General features: G+C 39.1%; 1 protein-coding gene across 4 annotated transcripts in view; it reads left to right on the plus strand.

Annotated features, from left to right (window-relative positions):
* The window catches only part of CEP128 (centrosomal protein 128), a 361,366-nt gene that overhangs the window by 67,119 nt on the left and 273,112 nt on the right, over positions 1–21,135 (plus strand). For all 4 annotated transcript variants that reach the window (XR_014780873.1, XM_084791446.1, XM_084791448.1 and 1 more), the window contains exons 11-12: positions 17,891–17,977; positions 20,394–20,468. Coding sequence is in view for 3 of the 4 variants with exons in the window: in XM_084791446.1 (XP_084647572.1) it covers positions 17,891–17,977; positions 20,394–20,468 (162 nt within the window). In the remaining variant the exon portion in view is untranslated. The remainder of the gene's footprint in view (positions 1–17,890; positions 17,978–20,393; positions 20,469–21,135) is intronic.

The following is a 21,135-nucleotide window of genomic DNA, read 5'->3' on the forward strand; positions in this document are numbered from 1 at the left end:
CTGTGGCAGCAGGCACAGGGCTTGTACAGGTCTAAGCCAAAAGGGGTCCCAGAGCTGAGAGAGGAAGAGGGCACACGTCCCCTTCCCTAACCTAGAAGCTATCCCCAGTTGATTATCACTCATCCAGGAAATTTAGTTTTGTCCAATGGAATCTTACTGGGTATACAAACTACACTTTAGGGCAGGCTCCATGCCCAGCAGTAGAGTCGACACAAAACAAATGCAATGGCATTTTCGGGAGGTCCTTTGTCTCATACTGCTTTGTCAGGACTTTTTCTTTTACTTTACAGTGTATATATATATATATATATATATATGTGTGTGTGTGTGTGTGTGTGTGTGTGTGTGTGTGTGTGTGTGTGTGTGTATGATGGTTTCTGGTTTTGTGTTTTAGATGCTTTCTATGTGGTTTTTTTCTGTGTGTGTGTGTGTTTTTCCCCCTTGGGTCTTGTTCTTTTGTTGTTTTTATTTTATTTTATTATTATTTAGAATCCTGTTTTTAAATGAGAGTTGGCGGAAAGGGGTGGATTTGGGTGGAGAACATGTAGGGAGGACCTGGGAAGAATTAGAGAAAGGGAAACCATAATCAGAATATATTTTATGAAAAAATGAATTTTCATTAAAAAAGAAAAAATAGTAAAGAAAACAAGCAAGGTTACATTAATCTTAAAAAGTGAGTTTGGATAGGTTTCATCTTTACGTTTTCTGATTCAATTCGTTTAAGAGAGAGTTCTGGTTCTTAAATGTTAGTTAGAATGCGAGCATGAAGTCGTTTGTTCTTGCCGTCATCTTGACAGTTGCAGACATTCTTTATAAGCTTATTGATGTATAAAACTGAATAGTATTATTATTAGATATACCTTCCCCCCTTTATGTGTTGTACTAGAAATATGAATGTATTTATTAATTTACTTTTGAGCAACTTTGTCTATTGTTTCAACATCTGCTCTATGCCTTTTTCTCTTCTACTTTAAAATGATTGATTATTCCATTTTATTTTTTAGACTTGCACATTAAATGCTCTCTTAAAAAACAGTACTTTGAATTTATCACCAAATTAGCATATGCTCTGATGTGCTTTTCTCTCAGGATACTTTCTTTCTAAATCCATTATAGTGGGTATTATGATTTTTCTATATGTCTTTGGAATTTGCAGCAGCTCTTTATAATTTTATTTTTCCTCCTCAATGCTGGGTTTCCCTGTACCCCTGACTGTCCTGGAACTTGCTCTATAGATCACTCTGGCCTCAAACTCACAGGGATGTGCCTACCTCCTGAGTGCTGAGATTAAAGGCATGCACTACCATTGCCCATCTATAGCTTTTAAACCCTGTTTTTTTTTTTAAATTGATTTTTTTTTGAAATTTATTGATACTTCCGTCTTGACTTAGTTCCATGGTGTTTTGATATCATGGTTAAGGAGTCAATAAAACTATTACCTGATTTTCTGCCTTTCTTGATTCCAGCCATTTATGTGTGAATCTGTAGGAGATGCAGATACTTATGTAAATTCCTTAGGTCTCATTTGCCAATTTTGTTCTGTTCTTCTATATTCCTTTTTAGTATATCAGGTTCAAATTCTCTCCATGATTTTCGTTAGTTTTACTTTTTCTAATTTGTGCCTGGTTTCTTGAATACTTTAATCTTCTAGTTAGTTTTTTAAAAACTTGCATGATAGTAGGTTATTTATTGTTGTTGTTGTTATTGTTGTTGTTGTTGTTACTGTTTTCACTGTGTAGCCCTGGGTGCTCACTATGTAGACCAGCCTGGTCTTGAACCCACAGAGATCTGCCTCCTTGTACTTACGTTCCTTGTACTTAAGCCACCATGCCCCTGGCTTATTATGAGCTTTTTATATTAGCACTATCAGGGTTTCTGTGTTTGTTCATATAATTTTTCCTCTTCATTCATTGTAATCCTTTCTCTCATTTTCTTCAAAAGCACTTCACTGGACTTAAACAAAGCAACCACATTAGGGGAGTTTGGCCTATTGATAAGTTGGAAATGTTATCACCTACCTTTTTTTTTTTCCTCTCCTGTTGGTCTTTTCTGTTGGATTGTTTCATACTTTGTGTTGACTTTGAAGTTCCAGATTATGTTTCCATTTTAATGCATATTTTTATCCTTGCGTGTGTGTGTGTGTGTGTGTGTGTGTGTGTGTGTGTGTGTGTGTGTGTGTGTTTAGAGTAGTGAACAGCCTCGAATGCCATCTACCACTATCCGCTTAGTTTTGGGACTGGGTCTCTTTCTGGATGTAGAGCCGACCTGTTTAGGAGACTGGACAGCTAGCCAGTCATAGCAATCCTCCTGTCTGTGCCTCCTCTGTAGTTACAGGCGTGCGCCGCTGCTGAACCCAGCTTTCTTATAAGTATTGTAGGGAACTGGATTTATCTCTGTACGCTTGTGTGAGCACTTAACTGACTGATCTATTCTCCCAGCCTTATTCTAAAAACTTAAACATACCTCCTTAAATAGGCCACTGCACAAAGCTGCCCCAACAGTGTAGTTTCTTCTATCATATTGGGGCGGTTTTCATTCCAGTGCAGCTTACCCTAAACTTATTGCCATCATTAATAGAACTTCTTGTTCTTTCTCTCTCTCTGTAACATAGCCACCCATTGTCACACTGCTGAGTATCCTAGCATATGCATTTCTACAGCACCAACACAAACTGTGATTACTGTGTGCTTACTAATGCAACCATGTGTCTTCTTCCTTAGATGCGGTCTTCTTTGCCACACACTAGATTGCCCGTGTCCACCCTGGTCCTGGGACTTTCAGGACCAGGTGAATCCCACAGTAGCTTTTGCACCACCAACAGCTGCTGAACAGATGGGCGCTCTTTTCATACGTAAATGATCCTCGCTGCCTGTAACACTTTGGGAGAGATGGTCTCCATGCAAAGGCTTTTCCTGAGCAAGTGAAGGTGAACTCTCCTTCATTGAGATTGGATATGAGATGTTTCAAGTGACAGCACTAGGACCCTAAAATCATAATCAAACACAGTTTAATACTATATAAATAACATTTCCACATAGTGGGCTGCTGGTCCCGACATTATGTTGAGAACTTAAAGACACCTGTCTGAGGTCCCATGCTATCACAAGAATCATTTGCTATTTTAGTATGTGACAGTGTTAGAAAGTTTAGAATGAAGTTACCCAGATATAGCGATTCTAAAACGAAGGCCTCTTTGACATTTATTTCTGGAAGATGGATGAGATGACACATAGAATTGCCTCTTCTGTAGTTCATCATCAGATCCCAAGCAGTTTCTGTTTGGAACATTGTTAAATATGGGCAGAAAACAGTGTTGAAGCAGAAAGGCTGATCCGGAACTCCCTCTCTGGCCTCACTTCCTGAGTGCTAGGATTGCAGATGTGTACCCATCATGCTAGGCTTCAAAATAAAAACTTAAGGACCTGGGGATACAGTGCTTTTCCTTAGTGTTTTTTTTCCTAAATGCTTCAATTAAAAAATTACAAGTAGTTTGTATTTAGTGTTTCAGATTTAGTTGATAAAAATGGTGTGATAAATGCTTGCTAAGGAATTAATATATTTTTTTTGACCACTAGTCGTCAGTATTGAACCATCAATGATGAAGTAGTAGGCATTGTTTCTTCAAGTTCCACCTCTATAGAAGATGGATTCCCTACAGAATACATACCCCAGTTCTTAGCGTTTCTGGAAACTGTTCTTGACATCAGTTTTGCAACTAAAACAATATAACTAACCATTTGCCATTTTAAAATCTAAATCTGAAGCTACGTTGCTGCACATTGTTGGAAAATTAAGTGACACCCAGACTATTGCATGTGGTCACCAGCTGCACGTAGCCTCGAGCTGGCTTGGTAGTGCTGCTTCTGTGCTCCATCTCCGGGGCCTCATTGTGTCCATGCTCCTTCAGGTCCCTTCTCCCGGATGTTGTCTGTTTAGTGCAGGAAAGCAGAAACCACCATTTGATATGAATTAATTTCATGTAATCCTGATTCCTTTCCACTTTTGAGCTTTCAGCAAGCATCTTAGGGACACTTTTGTCCTAAGTTCTTATTCCACACAAGCCTTTTCTTAATGTTACCCTTTGTCTCAATGACAGCCCTTAGTGCACCTAGTTCTCTATTTGCCTATAGCCAAGAGATTGATAGTTTATTTTTTCTTCAGCTAATCTCATTTCTCCTTGATAAACAGGCATGGTTTATTCTTACCACATGTAATTATATTATTCAGATTCCTGAATTCTTTTTTTTTTCTTTCACATTCTGAAACAGGTGCTATTTATTGTTTGGGAAGGAAGGAACAAATTATTTCTAATAGTTAATTGTCCATTTGTAATAAAGCTTTCAAGCCATGTTCAAGCTGGAATATTCTTTACTCAATTGATGGATCTAGGATGGTTGGAAAAATACAGGCTTAGAGTGTGTGGCCTGAGAATGCGGTTCTGCAGCCTCACTGGCCACCCTCTGCTTGGATGGGGACCAGTCAGCCTTCTTCAGTGGCAGTGCCTGTGCAGACATGGGGTCTGGAGCTCTGCTTTCTTGTTCTTCCCTCCTCTGACCTATGGACCTCAGAAGGTACTGGGTCTTATTCTCTCTCTCTCTCTCTCTCTCTCTCTCTCTCTCTCTCTCTCTCTCTCTCTCTCATTCAAAGAAATAGCTCATACATCTTCTAAGAAAGATGGATAATCATCTTGATGACAAATAGTTGTACTTTTATGTGTTGAGAACTCCCATTGTCTTTGTTGTCTGCTTTTCTTTCATTTTTCACAGCTTGTCAACTCTGATTTAAACATATTTTTGAAAGTTGGCTCTATATCTGCTTTTCGATAGCTAAAAACTGTCTCTGGTACTATCTTCTACTTGTGCAAACAGAGTAAGCTAATGGCCTCGGTCTCATCTGAGTCACCTGATATCACGTTTTCCTTTTATCACAGTTGGAACAAATCTAAAGGCCTTCCATTTAAAAGCCCCTTGTATCTGGTCTCTGATTCCTTTTCACTGCCATCTTGTGTTGTTCTCACTCTTGTTAACTGTAGGCCAATTCCAGTGACCTTGGACCATCCAAATGGCTTAGTGGTCCAGGTACTTCGTGCAAAGTGGGATAATCCGAGTTTGATCTCCTGAACTCACATGGTGGATAGAGAGAAGGGACTTTGCAAGTTGTCCTCTGATGTCAAGCCCCTGCTATGGCCCATGTATCCACAGGAAATTCAGAGGCATCATTGTCGGTCACATGGCCTTCCAGCCATTCTTGGGCGTGCACTGCATGCATTTCCCACCTTTGGACTTTTATAGACAAGAAGTTGATTTCTGAAACAGTTGCATAGCTTATGCACCCCTGCTCTTTAGACTTTACTTCAGAAAGCCTTCATTAGTTATCCAAGAAAAATGCCTTTCTTCCCTTCTGAGTTTGTTATATTTATTCCTCTTTTCTTCAGCAACAACTTTTCCATTATGGCCACCCATTTGTTCTCCTAACCAGGACATAGCCTTTGAGGGTGGGCCCTTCATGGCTTCTGCTCACGGCCTTGTCTCAGCTCCTGTAACAGTATCTGAGAAATAAATAATGAGACCATGCTTGATGATGTCGAATGAATGCAAGAAAGAATGAATGCTACATTCTGTGTCCTCAGAACACCACCAGTAAGGCCTTCATTTGGCAAGCAGTGTCATGTGCTATGTGCTGGGCGCTCTGCTGGCAGCCATGGGTTTAGCGTTATGTAGGACACTGCTTTGCTTTGGGTCCTCTTTAGCATTACTTTGTGTTTGAGAGGCTGGCTTTTTGCTGAGACTTCATGATTTCCAGTCAGTCTGGGAGATGTTTTTATGGGTGTGAGTTTTGCCTCCTTGCTTGCTTACTAGCATGTTGAGCACTTTCCCAGTCCATGGCTGAAATACTTAAATTCCGACTGACATGGTTTTTGATTCACATCACTGCTCTTTCTCTTATCACTTTACGTCATGTTAATTGTTTCTCTTGCTCTTCTGTGTTTGTTCCATATGGATTATTTTATTATTTTTCTTGGCAAAGAGGCAGCAAATGCTGTTATTTGTAAGATATGTGAAAGAGTCATCAATGTCAGCATGCTGACAAAAAGGAAATGGATGGAAAGCAATGATCACCCGTTACAGTGTTTGTCTTGTAAAGGTGTTTGAACACGCTTCGGCACAGCTTGCTCTGAGCAGCTCCCAGATAGGGTTTGCACTCTCCTCCTTAGTTTTTCCCTTATTTTCCTTTGCGTCCAGCTCTGTTTTCTTGGATTTTGATTATGTCTGATTACACAGAAGCAACACACACACACACACACACACACACACACACACACACACACACACACATCAGTGTAAAGCAGCTCTCCCGGAGCTTCTGGGAGCAAAGTTGGGAGAGATTTTGGATACTTTGGATTGAACTTTGGAATGGATTTTCATTTCCACTCAGGGAAGCCTTGTGGTTCACACACAGGCTTTGTAAGCCATTCGAGTCCTGGGAAATGCTGCCTATGTTACAATGTTCCATCGATAAGGACCTAAAACTGAAGAAGGATTAAGACATACGTTGGCAGTTTAGAGCTGTGTTGTGCAGGATAGAAACAGCAGCATGCTCATTGTTAGCTTTTGGAATCCTTAGAAAGTGTGAGATGGAGTGCAGTGTAAGCTGTCCCCAAACAACTGTTACCATTTTTTATATAAGCAATACTTACAGCCAATCTTAGGCTTTCAGATTTTTTCTTTTTTTGTTGTTTTGTTTTATTTTCTTGAGACAGGGGTTCTCTGTGTAGCCCTGGCTATCCTGGAGCTCACTCTGTAGACCAGGCTGGTCTCAAACTGAGAGATCTGCTTGCCGCTGCCACCCGAGTGCTAGACAAAAGGCATGCACCACCACTCCGGGATAGGCTTTTACATTTTAAGAAAACATTACTGAACCTATTAGTTATTAAATGCTTGCAGTGTAATTTCTGCTCCCCAACTCCCTCACTTCAATTGCCTTTCTCTAAAATCCTATAGTATATATTAATTTCTTCTTTTTAAATAGTGAAAAAAGTGTGTGTGTTTGTGTATGTCTGTGTATGTTTGTGGTATGTGTCTGTGTTTGTGTGTGCATATATGTCTCTATGTGTGTATATGTGTGTGTCTGTTCTTGTTTGTGTGTGTGTATGTCTGTGTGTTTGTGTCTGTGTGTGTCTGTGTTTATGTCTGTGTGTGTATGTATGTGTCTGTGTTTGTGTGTTTTCATATGTGTGTATATGTCTATCTCTGTGTGTAGTACTTTGTCTAAGGTTGATTAGTTTGCCTATAGCTCCTCCTTCTACTGCATTAGGAATTATTCTTAATAGGATCTGATCATTCTTCTGATTATTCATACCTTTGGGAGTTTTAGGCACTTCAGTTCTCTTCATTATGGCCTCACTCTGGCTTTAAGCAAACCTTCTCCCCTCCCCCAGCATATGTGTAGGTGTCCTGGTAAAGCCTCTTGTTTTTTAGACGTGTTGGAAGTTTATGTTATGGATACTTATTTCTACTCTGAGTTGAGTTCAGGGCTGACACATACTTTGTGGTCATACTACATATTACTAGCTCTCAAGGCATTGTTTAAATCACATGTACTTTGCTCTGGGCTCTTATTCCCTCTGTACCCCTTCTCATTATAAATTATAACAAATAAGGCTCGCAGGAGTCTCTGTGTGCCCTTTGTATGGAATAATATGCAGATCAGTGTTCAGTCTTGCTGATTCTGTGGTGATGATGACAAATGTCTTTTGCTCTTGTTGACTGAACATCTGCCTGACCATAGCCTGAGACTTTCTGTAAGTAGGATTTGTTATGCTTTTCTTAAAGAAGGGCAATGTTACTGTTTCCAGTTTTCAGTGAATTTTTGCTAGGCCTTCTGTTTATAAAATCCTTTTCCATCATTATCAATTAATATTTATTGGGCAACTACTGAGTGCATAGTAATATTGTGCAAACAAAGAACACCCACTACAGATAGCTTTATTCATCTAGTCTGTCCTGTTTTATTTTTATTAGAAAATAGTAAAAACCAAAAATCCCCAAATCCAAAGGCATAAAATAACATTCTCTAACTGAACAATGAAAGATATTGTATATTTACAGGCTTTCCTGTTCAAAGACATACGAACCTGGGGCAATTCTAATTTAAATTTCCATAATTATCTCTGATCTTCTGTTTGTCAACAGTTCTAAGTCAGTGGTCCTGCTTAGAGAGTCAAGTGGAGTATCACATTGCTTTGGTTTCCTAATAAAACCACAGGTCTCTTTTTTTGAGAGCAAACTACTCAGAGGAAAACAGACCCTCTCTCTGCTAAGAGCATTTTGCCTTCTGATTTTGAAGGAAATCCTGGAAAGTACACTTGTTGGGCTCACATTTAACTTTACTTGCAAGTTTTTTTTATTAAGTAAAAGATTGCACAAAGATACAGTCTGTTCCAGTAACAGCAGTGGTCTTTCAGGGAATAATGCTATTACCACTGCTGTTTTTGAATTAAAGACGTTGAAAGACGTGCATGACATTTCAGCACACCAGCTTCTTAAGCAGTACTGAAGCATTTGCTTTGCAGATTGGCAAGTTTGAAAACTCTGGAAGGCTGAAATTCTGACACTAGTCAGGAGGCCTTTTAGGCTTGAATTATTTTCATAGTCATGGTAGTGGAGTTTTGCTGACTCATCGCAGATCTCTGGCCTAGCCATGTGGCCTTTGGCTAAGGTGTTAGTGATAAAGATTATGGCTGTGGGGCACAGCAAGGGAAATTGGCATTCATGGTGATTGAACTCATGACCTTGCTTGGCCTCATTGGATCCAGGTGCCCCAAACAATAACTCTACAAATACATTCCAACTGGAGCTGAGAAGTTTCCTTAGGGAAAGTAGGTCAGAATAAGTTCTAATGGATCCTCCACAACATTCACTGTAAAACCTCTTGGATTCCCCCCCATCCCACCCACCCCCATAGTCAGCACCTTAATCATACAAGAGTAGATAAAAAGATGGCATAGATGTCCGTTCTCAAAGCAAAACTTTAGACTTTATGGTTGAAACCCTTCGATAGCTTTATAGCTCATTGCTAAAGATTATAATTACTATTAGGTAATGTTTTATTTCTGATAACTTCCACTTAAGCACGTGGAGTAGAGTCTGTCCATGACCATTAAAAACCAGTTCTTTGTAATTGCCATTCACATCAGGAAAGCCAACAGGTTCAACTGTCAGCAGGAGTTTTTCTTTTTCCTCTTGAGACAGGGTCTCACTATATAGCCTGACAGGGTTGGAACTCACACTGGAGACAAGGCTCGCCTCAAACTCAAAGAGATCTGCCTGCCTCTGCCTCCCAGGTCCCGGGATTAAAGGCTTGTGCCACTGTGTCCTGCAGCTGGCGGGACTCTGAGCACTTCTTTACGCTGACACAGATGAGCTGTGTCACTGTGCCATGTGTCGGAGATCCCCTTGGGATTTCCATCCTGAAGTCTGTCTTTTTCTTGCCAAACAGGGATTTTTGTTTGTTTTACTTGTAGATTTTAATGTAGAATTTCCTGTCTTCGGTTATGGCTATAAAATAAATTGCTTTTTAACAGTTTTTGTAAAATCTATCTAACTAACTTTGAGTCAGAAACTTATTTGTTTAGAGATTCAAAATATGAGTGTATTGTTTTTGTCTTGAAAGAAATTGCTCTTTTGGACATTGGTTTTTGTTGGCACAGATAATCTTCGACTGGATGGACTGAAAGGCTAAGATTTTCCATGACTTGAGCTAGTTCTCATGGGGAGCAATCTCTGACTTGACTTAGGAAAAAACAGCACTTGGAAATTCGTGGAACTCGATGACCTAAAAACCTCCATTACTTTAAGCAAATGACACTCAGAACAGCAGTGTTGTGCTTGACCACAGAGTGCTTTCTTCAAGATGTGTCTGTCTGTCTGTCTGTCTTCTGCTCCATGCTTTGGAGGTGTATTTAGATTTCTACAGAGACTTTTGGAGTTAGCCACCAGATTGCCTTCTTAAAAAAGAAAATTAGTTTCTATCATAATGCTTCATCAAACCTGTCTCTTTAATAAACTTTATTTTTGACAGGGGTAAGCAAATATCCTCAAAGATGTTGTTGACATTCATAATATACATAAATATCAACTTCTACCTTTAATTTAATATATCATATGATCTAATTTGGTTCATAGTCACGTTATATTCTGGAAAGTTTAAGATATTTGTTCTCTGACTTTTATTTCATATATACAGGGGGAATTTAAATATAAAAACAGGGGGAAAGCATCTATTTTATATTTCTCAGTGACATATCTTTGTTGTTACTGGAAAAAAAAGTTTGAGCTGACTGTTTGTACCTTCAAGCAGAATGATTCTGCATCATGTTTCAGATAAGTGCGGACTTGCTTTTTTCTGTTTCCTTTTTTCGTTTTGTGGGATTACAATAGAATCATTGCTATGCTCTTCCCCGTGACCATAGGCATGCACTGCACACCGCTGAGATAGGTCAGGACACATGATGTTTACAGCTTCTCTCTGGGAGTTTCAGGGGGCACGTTAGCATGTAGGCTTTAACTAAAGATGCTAGTGCCATTTTTATAACCAAGTTTGCTAGCCCATTTGCAGCAGATACAAGGAGCCTGTAATTTCTATTTGTTCCACATATTTAAATGTGTCATCTATTAGCGCCGCTCGGTAAACATGTTCATTGTGAAAGATGCAGGAGTTTCTACGCACATTTTCTTCTCCCCTTTCCCCCCACTCACTAAAGGAAAGGTTGCGTTCTTGGTAATTCGTAACAGTAAGTGTTTAGAATCATCTGCTTCTAAAGAACTGGAATAGTTCAGTGTGCAATGTGTTTGTCCTGTGAATGGAAATAGGCCCACTTGGGGAATAAAGAAAAATTGTTGTTATTAAAGATTTAAATGTGCCCCAGGGGCCCTCTATTAAGGCTCTGCGGTATTCCTGTGATCTTAAAACTGTAAAAGACAATGTGAATTCTGGAGCAGGGCATGCCATAGCTTTATGGCCAAGCTGCTCTAAGAAAACCAAGCTTAAAAGGGCAGAACAACACAGTTATAGACATTCACCGGCATATGATGCTGATGTGTTCTTTTCTTTTTATAATTGCTTTTGCTGGGTCAGTTTTAATGTAACTCTGAGATGCCTGTTCTAGTCAAATAGAAACAGAATCCAGTGTGGGTTTTGCCTCTTCAAAAAGAAAGTAGATGAGTTAACCCTTACAGTTAGTGCGTAAAGAAATAGCTCAACATTTTGATTTGTCCATTTGTGAAGTGTTTCTCTTTCAGTGTTAATCTGTTTTTGGAACTTAAAGGTGTTTTAATCCAGACTGAATGGTATAGATTTTCCTGCATTTTATGCCAAACCACATAATATAGAAGAATGGCTTTAATTCCAGCTAGAATATTGCAGCTGGGCTGATGCGTCTGCTGTCTGCTGAAGCTGTGAAAGCTGAGAAATGTTGATTGTGTTTCTTGCTATGGCGCAAGTGGAGTCCTTTGCTGTGATTGGCTCCACAGTGCTGCCTCGCATTTGCGCTTGTACTGAAACAATAGAATTTGAGGATCCTATTGGCTAAAATTTCTGAGACTTACATGTCCTTAGACTAGAGATATTAAAAAAGAAACATTAAATCAAGTTTTAGGCAGGAAGTGGAGAATAGCAGAAGTGGTATTGTTTTTGAAAAGCATTATTGTAAAGAAATGGTTAGGTGCTGAAACTGGAAAGCGGATAAGAAGAGAGGAGTACAAGATTATTTTATGTTCCTTCATATTTGAGAGAAATAGAGGGTTTGTTGGTCAAACCTATTCATACGGAAATTTGAATTAAAAAGATAGTTTTAACTTCTTAACTTGATTAAAGTTAAGATTATTGAGTTTTATCTAATACCAATGGGGAGGATAAGTATTTACATTGACTACAAGATATGAAAAGTGGAGTAAATATCTATTTGTGTGATAATGTTTCCAATATTGCCTATTAAGTGATAAATTCTTTCTTTACAGGACGGAAGGTGTTGGGATGGTTATGTGTTTAGATGGTCAGAGTGGATAATGGGTGGAGACAGGTTGCTCTGCATACTGGAGGTGGAACTCGGAAGGCTGGGAAGTATTGTACGCCACAGAGAGACCAACATTCATAGCTGACAAGATAAAATGGAAGAGCCAAGAGAACTTAGAAAACAGACATGTGTGATGGGAATGTGATAAGTGTGTTCCACCCACTTTCTTATATAGTTTTATATCAATTCTAGATCATTCATTAATAATTTTGAGATCAGTATGCCTTTTGGGATTTTTATAAAGACTTCAAGATTTTTTTTTTTTTTAACTAGTGGACACAACTTGTGAGTAAACTTACTAGGTATCTGGAATCGTGTTAGACTGTATGTTTTGATGGGCATTGGCAAAAAACAAAACAAAACAAAACGAACCAAAAGACTTAAGTAAATGCTATAATGAACTATGGATTTGGACGTGGGCTAAAATTCTTTGAACTTTTAGATTTGTGTAGCCTCAATATATCCCCCACTATACCTATAATGATGCTTTTTACTCATTTAGCCACATTGTTTGATATGTTCTTCTTGGGGGTAAAGATTAATTTTCCCTTTGAAGTGGGTGTGACTGGCGACTGTCTTTTAACAAATACAATGTAGAATTGAGAGGGAACTAAATTATTGCAACAAAACTAGATGGACATCACCTCCCCTTAGCTCTATCATCTGAAGGCAACCTTCCCATGAGTCGTGTTGACCCTACAATGTGGTGTAAGGAGAAGGATCTTTAACTGTACTATTCATTCCTTTCCTCAGCCACTGACAAATTCATACCTGAGCAGTAAACTGCAGAAATGCTGAGATCTTAAATGGCAAGGGGAAACCATAAACAAACTGGCTACATGAGACTGTGGAAAGAAGTCAGCTGAATGCACTTCATTGTGGATCAGTTGTCGGAACAAAATGGATATTTAGTGGAATTAGAAGGTGATGATTCTAGAATATGATATTATTATCTAATTTTGGTAAATGTAACAGTATGTTACATGTTAGTTTAGGGAAACTTTTTTTTTGAACAATAGGCAAAAATCTCTGAGTTATCTTAGTGATGCTTCTGTAAAGTTAGCACTGTTTTAAAGGAAAATATTTTAAACCAATTAAAGGTCTAGCACACCTGTGGACACTTTTAGTTCTAGCACTCTGGAGGCAGAGGCTGAAAAATGTCTGAGTTCAAGATTAGACTGGTTGACACTGACATTGAGAGTTCCAGGACAACCTAGGCTACATAGTGGGACCCTCCCCTACACCCCCACATAAAAAACAAAACAAAACAGAAAACTAAAACCAATTAATTAGTTCTTTCCTTTAACTAAATGAAAGATAAAAATTATTTCTTACAAGTGGAAAAGGTTATCACCTTTTTGAGATAAACACAAAAATAATTGCTTAGTTTTCAGTGTCACTACAATGTTAAAAGTTTCTCAAGACGTATAACTCGATGCTTGAGAGAATATAGTAATGACAAAAGGTGAGAGGAAGGGCTGGAGAGATGGATCAGTGATTAACACAGGTGTTGGGTTCCTAGCACTCGTGTCACATTGCACACATTCGCCTGTAACTCCAGCCCTAGTGTGTGTGTGGGGTCTGTGCAAACATCATGACCAGCAGAATGCCAATTCGTGAGAGGCAAGAGGGAAGTCTGGTTCAGCATGACAGAGGCTGGTGTTGGTTCAAACCTTGAGAGTCTGACACTGGATGGTTTATTTTAGGAATTTTTAAGCACACACAATTTGGAAAAGAGTTTCCTGGAGATAATTAAATTCTGTTTGCATAACAAATCATAAGACATGATTACATTGATACTCTTGTCAAATACAAGTGGCATCCTTCATAAAGATGGGTTCTGTAGATTAACTAAGGAAGCAGGCCCTGGTAAACAATGCATATGATCAGGTCTGGGTGGCTTGTAGTACTATAGCTTGATCAAGGCAAACAGGCTCAAGATAAGAGTGGGGGAGCCAGTGTGGTCTAGCCATACAGAGGTCACCAGGCTATTAACCAGCTCAATCCCAGCTTTCTAGGCAGAAAACAGGTTATACAGCTCTCTCTCTCTCTCTCTCTTTGAAGAGACAGTCCTATGTGTTTACCATTCCTGGTTTCCATATCTGTGGGCACAAGTGTCCACACGCCTCTTATGCCCCATAAGATCTGATGTCCTCCTCCCTGGTCCCTGTTGGTGCCTGCAGATACTCATCGTAGACATAAACAAATTCATAATTAAAGATAAAATAAAGGTGGGAGAAATTTGCAAAGGCTGCTGGTATGTAAATGACCTAGCTGGCCAACTGAAAAGTAATGACAGAGATTATAAAGGATTATTTATTTATACAGCCAATAGCATGCTTTACCATCTAATATTTGCTAATTGTCTTAAAAAATGCAGTGTGACTGGCAGACAAGGTCTTCATCTTCTGAAGACTTTGCTCTAACAAAAGGATAGCTTTTCTGTTCCTCTTTGGAAATGTGGCCTCTTGGTAAATAAAAATTGTTTTGAAATAAGTAAAATCTTGAATGATTATTTTAAACGTCTTTAAATGCATCTAAATAAGCTCTCTGTGTGTGTGTGTGTGTGTGTGTGTGTGTGTGTGTGTGTGTGTGTGTGTGTGTGCTTGATCAAATGCTAAAGTAAGCAAACACTTGGGAAATGTTAGCATATCTTTCTTGTTTTTCTAGTCTTAAATGTTATAATTTTTCAAATTTAATTTTTGGAAATCATGGAAACGGAAGAAATGGATAAATTCCAGATGGTAAAGTGGAAAGTTTCTTCACTGGGGAATTTTGGGAGTTTGTTTTTACGTAAATTAAACTCAGAGTTGAAGCATGAGGTTAGGTCAAGTTTGTAACGCTCAGCAGCTGATGACTCTGCTTCTATCTGCAAGCCGAGGCCAGGAGGGGCCCGGCAGCACCGGAAGGTCCCTTCGTCCTACACTGCTCCTCAGAGTGAGGATGTCTTCTCAGTTTGACTTTGAAGTCAGCTTTGGAAAGGAATGGTTCCTGTGTCTGGGATGGTCTTGTTTGTTTGGAGTTGTTTATTCTCTTTGTCCTTTTCACGTTGTGGCTTCAGATGACCTTGCCTGGCCTGGACCAGCCCTGCGCAGGCTCACTTGGAGAGGTTTCTCATCTAGAAGTGGAGGCTGTTTATAGTTGGATGGAAGTTGTCAGTTGCCTGAAGAAGTCATTTCCTAATCATCCTCTTTGTGCAAATGTCCAGTCAGGTTTTTTAATCCCACAAAGAAGTTTAACAAAAGATAAAGGATTATCCCACACTGGAATGAAGGTGTTGTGGGATAAGATGACTTAAGATTTTATAGGAGCAATGTTGAAAAGGAATATGGGTGGAGTTTGGGAGAGATGTTTTCAAAAGGAGGGCTATAATCAAAACACATGGGATAGAGATATGGAATTATTGTTTTACCTTTAAATAAAAACGTATTTAAAATTTTGCAACAATTTTATATATCACTTTTCATATTTTTAAGTTTCTCTGTCACACACTGACCTACACACACATACACATATGCACACACACACATGCACACACACAGACACATATGCACAGACACACTTATGCCCAGACACACACACATGCAAACAGAAAGAGAGAGAGGGAGGAGAGAGAGATTGAAAAGGAGACCAAGGAATCATGTAAAGTAACGATGCCAATAATAATTTTCAGGTTTTTAAGATTGTGTTCATGAAAAATATATAAACATCTATCAGCCAAAACTGAATATACTTTATATATATGGAATTAAATTTTGTTGCAAATTTCATTTGCCCTACAATAAAAACAAATATCATATATTAAAATAATTTGCTAACTACTTGAAAGGTATTATGATCTTAATACTTTGTGTTCTCAATAATTCAAAAATAGTAATTTTGAATGTTACTGCATTTGTTATATGCCAAGCATTGATTTATATGTTTCATGAATATCAGCTGGTTTGCACCACAACCCTGTCAGAGAGATACTGACAAGATGGAGAAGGCAGAGCCATGCAGTGGTTAAGTGTCAGGCTGTCTGAGTCTCAGTGTCTCTGTCACTAACTAGACAAAGTTATTTAGTTCTTTGTGTCTCAATAATCTGATGATAAAATAATCTTATTAGCATGTAGGATTATCATGATGATTAGTATGACCTTTAAATATATGTAATCTATTGAATAGATGTAAGAAGATTTCCTAGACACATTGATTGCCCTCAAACTGTTTATTATTATACAAACGACTTCTCATTTTGACAAAAATCCTCTGCCTTTTTTACCTAGATGCCATTTTGCTACTTAGTGAGAGGAAAAGCTGTGGTGAAGGGAGTTCATTTCTTGGGTTGTGGGGCCATATGTATTTTATACCTGTGCACATTATTAGCTTACAGAACAGTGCTTGACACACAGGAATTAGATCTAAGATGTGTCTGAACATGTAGGTTAATGAAATGGATTATGATAGCATATTTGCATCAAAGTTTATTTTAATCATGCTTACTTATTTCCTGCTGCTTCGTTGGCAAAGACTCTAGGTCGTTTGCTTTTCCTGAGTTTGTATGGCGTTTACATATGCCTTGCTAAATGTAAGTGCTAAGTGGTCAGATCCATTTTTATTTGAACAGATGCCATTTAGATATTACAAAAGTCTGTTTTCAGTTCTTTCCTCTTGTTTAATTTTCTTTTTTTTTTTTTTGATATAGAAACAAACACAAGGAAACATTTTTGTGGTTAGCGGTTGAAAGGGTTTCCTTTAAGCTCCTTTTATCACTAAAGAAGGGGAAACTAGATAAGAATCTATTTATTTCTCCAGATAGAGTAGGGTCCTTAATGGCTTGTCATGTTTTGTGTCAATGTCATCCTCATAATGGTGATGCAATGGGCATATTTTTTTGTCGTGGGCTGTGTGTTTTTAGAACCTGAAAAACTAGTGACTAGTTTATGGCTTTGTGTCCAAATCCAGCAAATCATGTAACCCTTCATGGTGGTTTGAATAAGAATGACCCCACAAGCTCTTATATTTTAACAGTTGGTCACAAGGGAGTGGGAGTGTTAGAAAGGATTGGAAGGTTTAGGAGGTGTGGCCTTGTTGGAGGAAGTATGTCACTGGGGGTGAACTTTGAGATTTCAAAAGCCCAAGACAGGCCCAGGCCTCTCTTTCTCTTTGTAGGATGTATATCAGGATGTATCTCTCAGCCACATCTCCAGCCCCACGTGTACCACCATGCTCCCTGCCATTATAATAACTAAGCCTTTTGAGACTGAAAGCAACTCCCAGTTCAATGCTTCCTTTTTTTAAAAAAGATTTTATGTATTATGTATACAGTATGATAAGATCTCATTATAGATGGTTGTGAGCCACCATGTGGTTGCTGGGAATTGAACTCAGGACCTCTGGAAGAGCAGTCAGTGCTCTTAACCCCTGAGCCATCTCTCCAGCCCCCTAAACGCTTCCTTTTTAAAACAGTTGCCTTCGTCATGGTGTCTGTTCACAGAAGCAGAACAATAAAACAACCTTCAATGTGATTACTTTGATGTACAGTAAACTTTGTTTCCAAATTGTTAGCAGTCTAGCTTCTCTGTGTAATAAGTTTCCCAAAGATGAAGAAGATGAAACTAAGTGAAAATGGTTTGAAAGACCAGGAACTTGTTTGTATTTGATTTTCACTGAAGTGTTGCTAGGGCTTCTATGAAGGAATAGGCTGGACTTTCGTTGCTGATTTTGTGCAATTCAATATTTTCCTGGGCCCCTTCCGCAGTGCATCCTAGGGGTAGCTTTGAGCTTTGTGCATAGTCTAGGATAGTACACTGCTCTCATTTGCTTTCATTGTAGGCACTGAAGAAACAAGAAACTAAAGCAGATGAAAATGAGGACATGATGAAGAACAAGCTGCGACAAACTGAAACTGAGAAGAGCCAAGTAAGCCCTCGAAAGTTATCCTTTGATCAGCATGGGAGTTGGGGGCCACTGATACTTGTTGAACACCGTGAAAAAGGAACACAGAGGTGACTTCCTGTTGTGAAGTGAGGTGGCTGGTGATGCTACCTTCACTCTTGAAATCACACTCAGGTCATTTGTTCCCACATTATCTTGGACTTTCGCCTTTCTGAGAGGTGAATACGCTCTCTGTTTACTTGCTGAAAGCACTGAAAAAACTTGACTGTTGCAGGCTAGTTAGGAAAGATCTACTGTGTAAAGGCTAGACATTCTGTATGTACTCATTTTCTTTATAATAGGCATAGTTAGCAGCCCAGGTTGGAAAGTGTGCTCTGTCTCAGTCACTGTTCTATTGCTGTGAAGAGACACAATGACCAAGGCAGCTCCTGTACAAGGAAGCATTTTGCTAGGGACTTGTTCATAGTTTTAGAGGTTTAGCCCACTATCATCATGACAGGAAGCATGGTGGCATGCAGGCAGACACTGCCTTATCTTGGTAGCTTGCTTAAACTTTCTGAGTGCCACCAGGCTTCCCCACCAAGGGGAAGTGGTCAAATATGGGGCACCAGAGTTCGTGTCAGAGTCAGTCCCCGCTCGCCACTCTACTGTGGGGAATGTCCTGTCCGTTGGCCAAATCTGAGTAGGGGTTCGATGTAAACTGCTTGTATTGTCCTTGGTTGGTGCAATAGTTTGAGCAGAACCCCTGGGCCTAGATCCGCCTGTCCTGATGTTATTCTTGTAGGTTTCTAGGACCCTCTGGGTCCTTCTATTTCCCCATTCTCCTATACTTCTCTCACCTAGCGTCCCAATATCTATCCCAGTCTCCTGGTAAGTGAACACTTTCATAGGACATGCCTCTTGGGTTAGTGCCCACTTATAAGTGAGTATATATCATCTGAATCTTTCTGCTTCTGGGTTAACTCACTCGGGATGATCATTTCTAGTTCCATCAATTTGCCCACAAATTTCATGATTTCCTTGTTTTTAATAGCTGACTACTATTCCATAGTGTAAATGTATCACAGTTTCTTTATCCATTCTTCAACTGAGGGACATTTAGGTTGTTTCAAGGTTCTGGCTATTATGAGTAAGGCCACTGTGAACATGGTTGAGCATATATCTTTAAAGAATTATTATATAAATGGATAAAAAATATTTTGGTGACTGGGAAGGTGGGTCAGTAAAGTGCTTGCCACACAAACAGAAGGGCCCAAACTCATACCTGTAGGGCCCAAGTCTAGAATGATGGTGCACCCCAGTAATCCCAGTGCTGGAGATGTAGAGGTGGGAGGATCTTACAATCATGCTGGCCAGCCAATCTAGCTGAACGGAGAGCTCTGGGGTTAGTGAGAGGCCTCGTCTCTAAAACCAAAGTGGCAAGTGGTTATACTTTGTATGTAGTTGCCAATGAATATCAAACCATGAATGGACAGTGGTTCTACAGGTCTCACTTTGTGTGCAGCTGTCTGTGTATTTGTGTGCATGTGAATACTTTCAGCCATTTTGGTAGTCTATAAATGCCTACTGCCTGAGCCCAAGCCTCCCTCAGGCTCCTTGCCATGCACATCTGCTGTCCATACAGCTGTTGTAAGGTGATGATTTGTTTACTGAGATGATTATTTACAATAACTTATACATATAAAGCATTTAAATTCATCTCAATATAAAGTTTTAATATTACCTTATGTTTTAAAATATAAACAAGTATAGCATATATAAACTCTACATTAAAAAAAAAAAAGAACATCAGAATAATGTGTTTTCCATTTTATTGCATTCTTCACCTTGAAATCTATAGGTATTTTCCACCGGAATTTACCTAGCATCAATATTCTTTCTTTATTTGTTAACATCAATATTATTAATGACAATTTAAATATCTTTTTTGAATTGAGAAGTTTAAAAAAATTCACATTTTGTGTATTAGGAATGAATATAAAAAGTCATGCTAGATAACTGAATTATTAGGTCTCTTTAAATTATTAAATTTCTGTTGATTCTGTTCCAGTTTAGTAAAGCTGAGTGTACTTGTCCAAGAAAATACTGTTTTAGAGTTTTATTAACATCATTAAGAACTGGATGAGGATCTCAAGAAACTAGTAAAAATGAGCATTTTAGAGACCCAGGGTTGGGGTAGGAGGCTGGGATCAGAGGTGAGGTGAAACCAATTAGCTCTCAGACCTTTGGAGGGCTCTGTGTAACTACCTTTATGTAAAGTAACTAATGTAATATTAATGGAAGTTAAATGTGTGTTTATGGTGAAGTAGCCATCCGACCCATCTCCTGGAAATGATTTTGCTGTTTTCCTTTTAAATTGTGGCCCATTGGACACGTTTCGTCATTGGGCCCAGTTATTTTATACCTCACTTGACATGCTTTTATCTTGTTGAAACTCCAGCTGGAACAGGAATTGGAGCTCTCGCGCAGGCTGCTGAATCAGTCTGAAGGCAGCAGGGAGACACTTTTGCATCAGGTGAGTCTATTGAACTAAGACAGTCTGCTGTTTTACTAAATCTGGATTGAGTCTCCTCTCTCACATGTCTTTGTGAGAGAGAGAAAAAAAAGCTAGATCTAGAACTTGTCCCCTAGGGCATGTATGTTAGTGCGGAATGCATATGGGAAGATTCAGAGAGCTGGCAGAAAAGCCAGACCCAGTTTCCGCTGTGACAATGTATTTTGCTGACTGCTGTTCTGACTCACTACTTATCTCTCTCAGCAGAACAGTGCACAAGTACACTGGATGTGTAAGATAAGACTTCCCAGGAGCTTAATTATATTCAAGGAGGCACTGGAGAATAGGGAGGAAAGAAAATATATTGTACAGACCTTTGCATGTTTAAGTTACTTTGAACACATCACTGCCTTTGCTCTTGTTTTCAAGATGCTGCCTGGGTCCTTTTATCCAGAGCTGAGGCTTGCTCTTTAGGTATAATGTTTTGTAGTCCAGCCACCCTAATAGCAGTTGGGGGCTTCTGATATCTAAAGTTACATAACTTTAAATGGTCATTTTACATGCACTGGATAAGGCAGGATGTGTTTCTAAGTGCCTCTTTCTTGTGTTTACTAAGTCAGAACATGCCTCCTGTTTGGCATTGAGGTTTCATATCCCAACTACATGATAAGCTCTGCAGGCCAGGGTG

Source organism: Acomys minous (genome assembly GCF_964271855.1).
Source record: "Acomys minous genome assembly, chromosome: 8".
NCBI lineage: Eukaryota > Metazoa > Chordata > Mammalia > Rodentia > Muridae > Acomys > Acomys minous.